This window comes from Hemitrygon akajei, chromosome 7 (genome assembly GCF_048418815.1).
Source record: "Hemitrygon akajei chromosome 7, sHemAka1.3, whole genome shotgun sequence".
Classification (NCBI taxonomy): Eukaryota; Metazoa; Chordata; class Chondrichthyes; order Myliobatiformes; family Dasyatidae; genus Hemitrygon; species Hemitrygon akajei.
Genome location: NC_133130.1, coordinates 102915210 through 102927287, shown reverse-complemented (window position 1 = coordinate 102927287; position 12078 = coordinate 102915210). Strand labels below are relative to the sequence as shown.

The window sequence follows — 12078 nt, the reverse complement described above, 5'->3', positions numbered from 1 at the left end:
CAACAGTTTCGAAATGTTGGAAATATTTATCCAGTTCTGTTTCATTAAATGGAAGAGATAATATAACTTCCCGACTAGCAACAAACTGTTTCCTAGAACCAGAGGATTGATTCTCAGACTTTAATTTCTCCATCACTAGCTCAAACTCCCTCTTTCTCTCAACTTCTTTAACTTCAAATTCTCTCTTCTAACCTTTCTTCCTAACCTACATTGTTCCAAGTACGCTTTACATTGTTCTAACTTCATTTGTTCGATTTGCAACTGCATCTCTAGATTACTTATTGGAAACATATCTAAAACCACTTCATCAAAATCACCCGACTTTACATAGTGTGATGTGATTTTTCTCTGAATTACAGGCTTTGTTGCAGCCTTCGAAATACCTTGAAGTTTCAACCTGCTAGCAATCACAGACATCACTCTTTTTCACCTTCGCTAATAACTCCGGGTCTGGTGATGCCAGAAAATCGTCAATATTCATTGTTGCCAAAAACCACTCATAAACCAAACAAACAAAAAAAAAAATCGGGTATTCCCCTTTTCCAAACCAGACTGATAATTAAACAAGCACTTAAGCCCAAAAACGGATAATATCCCAGACGAGCCTACAATTGTTATAGTACGCCTCCGGTAACAATGAATATAGAGTTGAGACAGGGTTTTTTTTATAAAACAAATAAACATTTAGTTAACTCTGCTCAACCAAAAATGGAAAGTAAATAAACGACTAACTAAACTGGAGGTTAACTGCTATATAGCAACTCAATAGTTCTTAAAACGATGAATGTGAACACAGTTCTTAAAGTGGTAAATGTGAAAGTCTAAATGATTTATACAGTCAATTAGGAGAGACTTCCCTGAAGCGCCGAATTCCTCGATAACGTGACATTACGGCTGATCCCAGCCAAAGTATGCCTTGCCCGAAAGACTCATGATGAAGGAAATAAAAACGGCTTAAAGGAACTGACCTTTTCCTTGGCGAATAACACTGCCCCAACCCTTTCTGCTCTTATAAGGCAGGGGTTATCTCAGATGCAGGTTACTATTTCCTGAACGAAGATCCAATAAGGTCGATCCTGTATTAAACTGCCAACACCAACTTTACTCAATCATTGGGGTTTTCATACTTCGACAAATTCTTCACTCTCCAACTGAATTACAAAGGTAGATCGAACCAAAACTGGCAGCATTTGGCGAAACTGCCGGCAATAACCTTTGAGACTTAAGATAGAAAGCAAAACTTCACTTTAAAACAAAACTGCGTCATTAAACCAAATGCGCAGCATAACGGAGTGACTTCAACGACGTCTCAACACAAAAACTCCTGCGTCACAGCAGTCTTTCCAGTTTTATACCTGTTGGAACAGGCCATCACATGACCTCACACTGGCGGGATAAATTACATCATGCGACCTCACATTGGTGGGAAATTACATCACAAGACCATTACATCATGTTCACCAGATACTCAATTCCATCCTGGTCATAAGACAGTCACAAGATACTCACTGGGTATGTAACACTCTTAAAAGACCCAATTGTATCTGCTTCCACCACTGTTGCCAGCAGTCCATTCCATGCACTCATCACTCTCTGCGTAAAAAACTTGCCCAACACCTCCTCTGTACCTACTCCCCAGCACCTTAAACTTGTGTCCTCTTGTGGCAACCATTTCAGCCCTGGGAAAAAGCCTCTGACTATCCACACAATCAATGCCTCTCATCATCTTATACACCTCTATCAGGTCACCTCTCATCCTCCGTCGCTCCAAGGAGAAAAGGCCAAGGTCACTCAACCTATTCTCATAAGTCATGCTCCCCAATCCAGGCAACATCCTTGTAAATCTCCTCTGCACCCTTACTATGGCTTCCACATCCTTCCTGTAGTGAGGCGACCAGAACTGAGCACAGTACTCCAAGTGTGGTCTGACCAGGGACCTATATAGCTTTGACATTACCCCTTGGCTCCTAACTTCAATTTCACAATTGATGAAGGCCAATGCACCGTATGCCTCCTTAACCACAGAGTCAACCTGCGCAGCTGCTTTGAGCATCCTACGGACTTGGACCCCAAGATTCCTCTGATCCTCCACACTGCCAGGCATCTTACCATTAATACTATATTCATCCTTCATATTTGACCTACTAAAATGAACTACTTCACACTTATCTGATTTGAACTTCATCTGCCACTTCTCAGCCCAGGTTGCATTCTATCAGTGCCCCACTGTAACCTCTGACAGCCCTCCACACCCCTAAACTTTGTGTCATCATCAAACTTACTAACCATCCCTCCACTTCCTCATCCAGGTCATTTATGAAAATCACGAACAGTAAGGGTCCCAGAACGGATCCCCGAGGCCCTCCACTGGTGACCGAACTCCATGCTGAATATGACCCGTCTACAACCACTCTTTGCCTTCTGTGGGCAAGCTGTTCTGGATCCACAAAGCAATGTCACCTTGGATCCCATGCCTCCTTACTTTCTCAATAAGCCTTGCGTGGGGTACCTTATCAAATGCCTTGCTGAAATCCATATAGACTACATCTACTGCTCTTCCTTCATCAATGTGTTTAGTCACATCCTCAAGAATTTCAATCAGGCTCGTAAGGCACAACTTGCCCTTGACAAAGCCATGCTGACTATTCCTAATCATATTATACCTCTCCAAATGTTCATAAATCCTGCCTCTAAGGATCTTCTCCATCAACTTACCAACCACTGAAGTAAGACTCAGTGGTCTATAATTTCCTGGGTTATCTCTACTCCCTTTCTTGAATAAAGGAACAACATCCGCAACCCTCTAATCCTCCGGAACCTCTCCTGTCTCCATTGATGATGTAAAGATCATCACCAGAGGCTCAGTAATCTCCTCCCTCGCTTCCCAAAGCAGCCTGGGGTACATCTCATCCTGTCCTGGTGACTTATCCAAATTGATGCTTTCCAAAAGCTCCAGCTCATCCTCTTTCTTAATATCTTTATGCTCGTGATTTTCAGTCTTCTACAAGTCATCACTACAATCACCAAGATCCTTTTACATAGTGAATACTGAGGTACAGTATTCATTAAGCAGCTCTGCTATTTCCTCCGGTTCCATACACATTTTCCCACTATCACACTTGATAGGTCCTATTCTTTCACGTCTTATCCTCTTGCTCTTCACATACTTGTAGAACCCTGCCCACTGAGGCCTTCTCATGGCCCCTTCTGGCTCTCCTAATTTCCTTCTTATGTTCCTTCCTGTTAGCCTTGTAATCTTCTAGATCTCTAACATTACCTCGCTCTCTGAACCTTTTGTAAGCTTTTCTTTTCGACTACATTTATTACAGTTTTTGTACACCACAGATCCTGTACCCTACCATAATTTCCCTGTCTCATCGGAACATACCAGTGCAGAACTCCACACAAATATCCCCTGAGCACTTGCCACATTACTTCCGTACTTTTCTCTGAGAACATCTGTTCCCAATTTAAGCTTCCAATTTCCTGTCTAATAGCCTCATAATTCCCCTTACTCCAATTAAATGCTTTTCTAACTTGTCTGTTCCTATCTCTCTCCAGTGCTATTGATAAGAGGCATCAATGGAGTGAACAGCCAGAGACTGTACCCAAGAATGGAAGTGACTAATGTGAGAGGGCATAATTTTGAGGTGAATGAAGTACAGAGGGGATATCAAAAGTACATTTTCAGAGAGTATGTGGAAAACACAGGGTTGGTAGTATAGGAAGATACATTAGGGGCATTTAAGAAACTCTTAGATAGGCACATGGATGATAGAAAATGGAGGGCTATGTGTAAGGAAAGGCTTAGATTGATCTTAGAGTAAGTTAAAAGGTCGGCACAACATCATGGGCATAAGAGCTTGTACTGTGGTGTAGCGTTCTATGTTTACTGCTGGAAGAGTACAGAAACCCTCACTTTCTCAGAAATCTTTTAGGAACATAGAAACATAGAAAACCTACAGCACAATATAGGCCCTTCAGCACATAAAGCAATGCCAAACATGTCCCTACATTGGACCTACCTAGGCTTACCCATAGCTCTGTATTTTTCTTAGCTCCATGTACCTATCCAGGAGTCTCTTAAAAGACCTTATCGTTTCCGCCTCCACTGCCGGCAGCCCATTCCACGTGCTCACCACTCTCTGCGTAAAAAAACCTACCCCTGTCATCTCCTCTGTACCTACTTCCTTTTTTATTTTTTTTTTATTTTTTTTTAAAAAAGATTAGCTTTATTTGTCACAAGAACATCCAAACATCAAACCAACCAGTGAAATGCGCTGTAGTGTTTTTTTAACTTTTTTAAAAATTTAATTTTAATCTATAATTTTCTATACATTCATAAGTACACATTGAGATAATATAAAAAGTAATGTACTTAAATAGATAATTATGTGCAGTTGTAATTCCACCCTATTAGACTAAGTAATGACAATAATTGTTAAGAAAAATAGTAATAATAGTGGATTAATAATAATTTCCATGTATCTCTTCTGAACCATTACTTCTGGTCCAAAATATTATATGTAACCCTATGTAACTACCATTAACATATAACAATCACAGCACGGAAACAGGCCATTCCGGCCCTCCTAGTCCGTGCCAAACTCTTAATCTCACTTAGTCCCACCTACCCGCACTCAGCCCATAACCCTCCACTCCTTTCCTGTCCATATACCTATCCAATTTTACCTTAAATGACACAACTGAACTGGCCACTACTACTTCTACAGGAAGCTCATTCCACACAAATTCCTACCATTGTAGGATTTTATATCCTAACTCGTTCATGTTTGTTCCTACCCCCAAACATAATTATCCAATCCCTATGTTTGTACTTATTTACTTAATTTTTCCATATTTTTGCCCTTTCCCAAATCTTTTCCTTTACTTGTGTTAATTCCCTATTTTCCTGTACCTACTTCCAAGCACCTTAAAACTGTGCCATCTCATGCTAGCCATTTCAATCCTGGGAAAAAGCCTCTGACTATCCACACGATTAATGCCTCTGATTATCTTGATTAATGCCTCTAACATCCTCGATCAGGTCACCTCTGTCGCTCCAAGGAGAAAAGGCTGAGTTCACTCAACCTATTCTCAAACCTATTTTGAAGAGGATGACAATGCTTCTGAAACAAACAGGATGAGCTTTTGAAGAAAAGTATATAATTGTTTCCCACTGACCCTGTAGTTTGTTTCTGTCCAATTTGCTCCAGGTAGGATTCAATTATTGGTTCCAAAAATTTCAATTCTTCACCCTCCACTTCAAACAGTAGACAGGCTTCCCAGACCTTTTGTAAAGCAAGGAGAGCATACAGGCGCACGCTGAAATTGTGGTTCAGACCCCAGGGCAGTATTACACTCAGTGCCTTCTTCATATATTGGCCCTAGTTCAGAAAACAAAATGATCAACAGAATTCAAATAAGTAAAATGATTTTTATGAAGAACACAGGAGTTGATGATTCATCCCAACCCACATCTAATTTAAAACCCAATGGGCTTATGGTTCGTTACTGATTTCATTGTAAATACATTATTGTCTGCATGTAAGAATAAAATTAATTTGATGCTGTGTCTGTAAAGAATGCAAGAAATATGTACATTTTAAATATTAAAAGTAGAGAGAAATACAAGCTCTCTGTGTTTTGTGGACATCATTTCCAGTGGTTGCATGACAAGCTAACTGTGGCGATAATATTGACCCACTTTCTTTGAATACTTCTTTTCTGAGGAGGGAGCATCCATGAAATGACCCAATAACCATATCTTCAATCATCCACCCACGACGAAGTCTAAATTGACATCTATTTTCCATTTTGTGAATCCTGGGAAATCAGTGAGGGATGGGGAACAGTGTGCACAGTAAACAGACACTCAGGATATATCTGAAACTCCTTCAGCCTCAGATTTGAAGAGCAACTTGGCATCAGGTAAGGTGCCATACGAGCCTGACTGAACTTTTTGAGGATATGACTAAACACATTGATGAAGGTAGAGCCGTAGGTGTAGTGCATATGGATTTCAGCAAGGCATTTGATAAGGTATCCCATGCAAGGCTTATTGAGAAAGTAAGGAATCATGGGATCCAAGGGAACATTGCTTTGTGGATCCAGAATTGGCTTGCTCAGAGAAGGCAAAGAGTGGTTGCAGACGGGTCATATTCTACATGGAGGTCGGTAACCAGTGGTGTGCCGCAGGGATCTGTTCTGGGACCCTCTTATCTTAGTGATTTTTATAAATGACCTGGATGAGGAAGTGGAGGGACGGGTTAGTAAATTTGCTGATGACACAAAGGTTGGGAGTGTTGAGGATAATGTGGAGGGCTGTCAGAGGTTACAGAGGGTCATTGATAGGATGTAAAACTGGGCTGAGAAGTGGTAGATGGAGTTCAACCAAGATAAGTGTGAGGTGGTTCATCTTGGAAGGTCAAATATGATGGCAGAATATACTATTAATGGTAAGACTCTTGGCAGTGTGGAGGATCAGAGTGATTTTGGGCTCCGAGTCCACAGGACACTCAAAGCTGCTACTCAGGTTGACTGTACGGTGCATTGTCCTTCATCAACTGTAGGATTGAGTTTAAGAGCTGAGAGGTAAGGTTTCAGCTATATAGGACCATGGTCAGACCCCACTTGGAGTACTGTGCTCAGTTCTGGTCCCCTCACTACAGGAAGGATGTGAAAACTATAGAAAGAGTGCAGAGGAGATTTACAAAGATGTTGCCTGGATTGGGGAGCATGCCCTATGAGAACAGGTTGAGTGAACTTGGCCTTTTCTCCTTGGAGCAACGGAGGATAAGAGATGATCTGATAGAGCTGTATAAGATAATGAGAGGCATTGATTGTATAGATAGTCAGAGGTCATTTTCCCAGGACTGTAAACACAACAGGGCACAGTTTTAAGGTGCTTCGAAGTAGGTACAGAGGAGATGTCAGGGGCAAGTTTTTTTGGGGTTTTTTTTTACAGAGGGTGGTGAGTGCGTGGAATGGGCTGCCGGCGATGGTGGTTGAGGCAGATATCACAGGGTCTTTTAAGAGACTCCTGGATAGGTACATGGAGCTTAGAAAAATAGAGGGCTATGGAACACCCTAGCTAATTTCTAAAGTAAGTACATGTTTGGCACAGCATCGTGAGCTGAAGGGCCTGTATTATGCTGTAGTGTTTCTATGAAACAATTGAATAGCTGCAGAACATTCTGGGAGAAAGAGGGGGCTCAATCCCATGTTCTGGCTCACAGCAGTATCATGGGTGACTTCCCATCAGCAGATTTTAAGAAAGAGGTAATAGTAGGTCCTTTGTTTCAACCTCCGGATAACATCTGGTGCCATGCGCCAGTGAGCAGAGTTAAGCACTTCTCTTCTGACTGATTACACAACCTATGGACTCATCTTCAAGGACCCTATAACTCTTGTTATTTGTTTGTTTGTTTATTTATTACTTTACGTACAGTTTGTCTTCTTTTGCACAATGGTTGTTTGTCAGTCTATGTGTGGTTTTATATTGATTCGATTGTATCTCTTTGTTCTAGTTTGAATGCCTGCAAGAAAATAAATCTCAACACAGTATTTTGTGACATGTATGTACTTTGGTAATAAAATTCTTTGGATTGTGAAAAGGAAAGATGATATAGATAAATGTATTGCAGGAGAGGTGGTTCAAGAGGAAGCATTTAAGCTTCTTGGGATATTGGGCATCTCACAATTGGGAAGGCTTGTAATTCAACAGATCCAGCACTGACATCCTTGTGGGTGTGCTCTGTTGGTGTTGCTGAGAGGAGCTATAAACTGGTTGGGGATGGGGTGGAAAGTTGAGCTGAGCTAGTCTGAGCAGAAAACAGAAGGCATAAAATAAAGGAGAGAATTCGGAAGATAAAGCAAACAAACAGTGGAAAACAAGCAAAAAAAACCTGGCAATGCCTACTGGCTTTTGACTAAATGAAAGGAGTTTTCAGAATATAGAAACATAGAAAACCTACAGAACAATACAGGCCCTTCAGCCCACAATGCTGTGTCAAACATGTATTTACTTTAGAAATTACCTAGGGTTACCCATAGCCCTCTATTTTTCTGAGCTCCATGTACCTATCCAGGAGTCTCTCAAAAGACACTATTGTATCCACTTCCACCACCGTCGTCGGCAGCCCATTCCACGTACTCACCACTCTCTGCGTAAAAAAACTTACCCCTGATATACGTCAGAGTAGCTGAAGGCACATGAAAATAAAAACAATGTTCAGATATTGGAAATCTAAAATGAAATGTTGGAATCACTCAGTAAATCAGACAACATCTGTGGAGAGAGTGCCATAGTTAACCTTTGAGAGAAATGGGAAACAGTGTACAGACAGACATGTAAACATGCTATTTTAGTGATTACTGAGACAAGACTTAAGCAGGTGTGGAATTAGTGGCTCACAGTTCCTAGTTAAAAGTTTTCAGATGAGATAGAAAGTGGGTGTAAAAAAGGTTGTCCAATATTGGTTACAGTGGAAGGAAGAGCTGATCTGATAACTCCCAAGATGACTTCAAGCTGTGATCTCTGTTGAGGTCATGGCTCAGACTTAGTTGCTCTATAGGTTGTAAGGATTGTTTTGGGGACAGAGTGTGGAGTTACAGAAATAAGAAATGTCCACGAATCCATGAGTCCACTGAGGGTCGGAGAATGAAGGCAGCCTGTCCTAGGGTAAGAGGACTGTATAAGCATTGGTAGGTGGGTGGAAGGAAGGAATGGACTTTGTTTTGTTGTTTTTACTTTGTCGCTTGGTATGTTTTGCTGGGTTCTGTGTTGTTTTGATGGGCACACTATGTTGGTGCCGGATTGTGTGGTGGCATTTGTGGGCTGCCCCCAAGACATCCTTGGGTATGTTGCCTGTTAAAATAAATGACACACTTCAATTACAGGTTTCAATGTGTATGTGATAAATAAATCATCAAATGGTACTTTATAGGTTGAACTAGAGAGTAAAACGGGTAATCACACTGCTGGCAATGGAAAAACATCGGTAAATTTCTGGTTACCGATTAACAGCAATGAGAGGCTCTTTGGTTCCCAATATATTAACTGGGATACAATCAGCATAAAAGGTGCAGAGGGCACTGAACTGCATTCAGGAGAAGTTTTTAAATCTGGATGCAGCAGGTTCGACACAAAGGGTTTAGTGCGAAGGGCACGGTTTTGAGGATTACAACAAGAACAAAGCTGCATCATTGTAATAATTTAATTACATTTGCATTGTGAAAATTGACTAAGATACAATGGCACAATATGAGCAAAAGTTCTACATTTGAGGGAAGTTAAATGAAAATTTGCATAGCAAAGAAATGATGGTAAAAATACTAGCAATTAAACTAAAAGTAATATAAGAATATTTTATAAGAACGAGGCCAATTCAGAACCAAAAAGGTATAATGTGAATGGAAGTTTAATTTCTAAATAATGCTTCTGTAGATGCTTTCACAAAAAGGGGGTGTTCATATTGGAGTTGAGGAGAAAATGTATGAAATTCTGAATGGGATAAAAGGTGGGAAGAGCATATGTAGATACACAGAAATTGGGAAGAGGATTAGCTATATGGCTCATCAGCCTAGTCGACCAATGAATAAGACAGCAGGTTATGACTGTAACCTCAGTTTCCCATTCCCATCCACTCATTGCATATTAAGGATAGATCTACCTCTACCAAAAACAGACTATTTGATTTCTCTTCTTTGCAACCAAGGTGGCTAACGGAAGATTTAATTGAAATGTTGAAAATTAAGCAAAACCCAGGTGAATCTTTCCCTTCTCATCCTACATCTATGCACCAGGGAAAAGACTGTTACCATTCACTTTATCTAGCTTTCTCATTTTATACATTTCTATAAGGCCACCCCTCACTCCACTACATTCCAAGCAATAAAGACCGAGCCTGGACAGTCTCTCCCTACAACTCAAACCCTATGGTCCTGGCAACATCCTTGTAAATCTTTTTCAGTTTAACATCCTTCCTATAACAGGGTCACCAAAACAATATGCAGTATTCCAACTGAGGCCTCTCTGATGATTTACATAACTGCAACATCATGTCCTGATTCCTGTACCCAGAGCCCTGACAAAAGCCAGCATGCTAAATGCTTTTTTTCACCACCCTGTCTACCTGTGACACGTCTTTCAACTAACTATGCGTTTGGACTCCTAAATAGCTCTGTTCCGTTACACTCCCTCGTGCCCTGCCATTCACAGAATAAGTCCAATACTAGTTTCACTTTCCAAAATACATCACCTCAGTCATATCTAAATTGAAATCCATTTACCTTTCCTCAGCCCAATTCCATCACTATAATCTACAATAACTTTCAACAACATCCTGGAAAGGTGTAATAATAACACAGTTGTCATGATGGGAGATTTTAATTTCCCAAATATCCATTGGCATCTCCCTAGAGCGAGGGGTTTAGATGGGGTGGAGTTTGTTAGAAGTGTTCAGGAAGTTTTCTTAACACAGCATGTAGACAAGCCTACAGAGGACAGGCCGTACTTGATTTGATATTGGGAAATGAACCTGGTCAGTCAAATCTCTCAGTAGGAGAGCATTTTGGAGATAGCGATCATAATTCTATCTCCTTTACAATAGCATTGGAGAGAGATAGGAACAGACAAGTTAGAAAAGCATTTAATTGGAGTAAGGGGAAATATGACGCTATCAGGCAGAAAACTGGAAGCTTCAATTGGCAACAGATGTTCTCAGGGAAAAGTACGGAAGAAATGTGGTAAATGTTCAGGGAATATTTGTGTGGAGTTCTGCATAGGTACTTTTCAATGAGACAGGAAAGTTACGGTACGGGAACCGTGGTGTACAAAGGCTGTAATAAATCTAGTCAAGAAGAAAAGAAAAGCTTACAAAAGGTTCAGAGAGCTAGGTAATGTTAGAGATCTAGAAGATTATAAGGCTACTAGGAAGGAGCTTAAGAAGGAAATTGGGAGAGCCAGAAGGGGCCATGAGAAGGCGGGCAGAATTAAGGAAAACCCCAAGGCATTCTACAAGTATATGAAGAGCAAGAGGATAAGACGTGAAAGAATAGGACCTATCATGTGTGACAGTGGGAAAGTCACTGGAGGAAATAGCAGAGGTACTTAATGAATACTTTATTTAAGTATTCACTATGGAAAAGGATCTTAGTGATTGTAGTGATGACTTGTAGCAGACTGAAAAGCTTGAGCATGTAGATATTAAGAAAGAGGATGTGTTGGAGCTTTTGGAAAGCATCAAGTTGGATAAATCGCCAGGACTGGACGAAATGTACCCCAGGCTACTGTGGAAGGCGAGGGAGGAGATTGCTGAGCCAGTGGCAATGATCTTTGCATCATCAATGGGGATGGGAGAGGTTCCAGAGGATTGGACGGTTGCGGATATTGATCCTTTATTCAAGAAAGGGAGTAGAGATAGCTCAGGAAATTAGACAGTGAGTCTTACCTCAGTGGTTGTTAAGTTGATGGAGAAAATCCTGAGAGGCAGGATTTATGAACATTTGGAGAGGTAATAATATGATTAGGAATAGTCAGCATGGCTTTGTCAAGGGCAGGTCGTACCTTACGAGCCTGATTGAATTTTTTGAGGATGTGACTAAACACATTGATGAAGGAGGAACATGGGATCCAAAGGGACATTGCTTTGTGGATCCAGAACAGGCTTGCCCACAGAAGGCAAAGAGTGGCTGTGGACGGGTCATATTCAGCATGGAGTTCGGTCACCAGTGGAGAGGGATCTGTTCTGGGACCCTTACTCTTCGTGATTTTTATAAATGACCTGGATGAGGAAATGGAGGGATGGGTTAATAAGTTTGCTGATGACACCAAGGGTGGAGGTGTTGTGGATCGTGTGGAGGGCTGTCAGAGGTTCCAGAGGGACATTGATATGATACAAAACTGGGCTGAGAAGTGGCATATGGAGTTCAACCCAGATAAATGTGAAGTAGTTCATTTTGGTAGGTCAAATATGATGTCAGAATAATGGTAAGACTCTTGGCAGTGTGGAGGATCAGAAGGATCTTGGGGTTCAAGTCCATAGGATGCTCAAAGCAGATGTGCAGGTTGACTCT

At 41.0% G+C, this 12078-nt stretch overlaps 1 protein-coding gene across 6 annotated transcripts in view; it reads right to left on the bottom strand.

Moving 5' to 3' along the window:
* Positions 1 to 12078, bottom strand: part of LOC140730748 (probable methyltransferase TARBP1) — a 384497-nt gene that overhangs the window by 153769 nt on the left and 218650 nt on the right. For all 6 annotated transcript variants that reach the window (XR_012099667.1, XR_012099666.1, XR_012099668.1 and 3 more), the window contains exon 24: positions 5185 to 5387. Coding sequence is in view for 3 of the 6 variants with exons in the window: in XM_073051594.1 (XP_072907695.1) it covers positions 5185 to 5387 (203 nt within the window). In the remaining 3 variants the exon portion in view is untranslated. The remainder of the gene's footprint in view (positions 1 to 5184; positions 5388 to 12078) is intronic.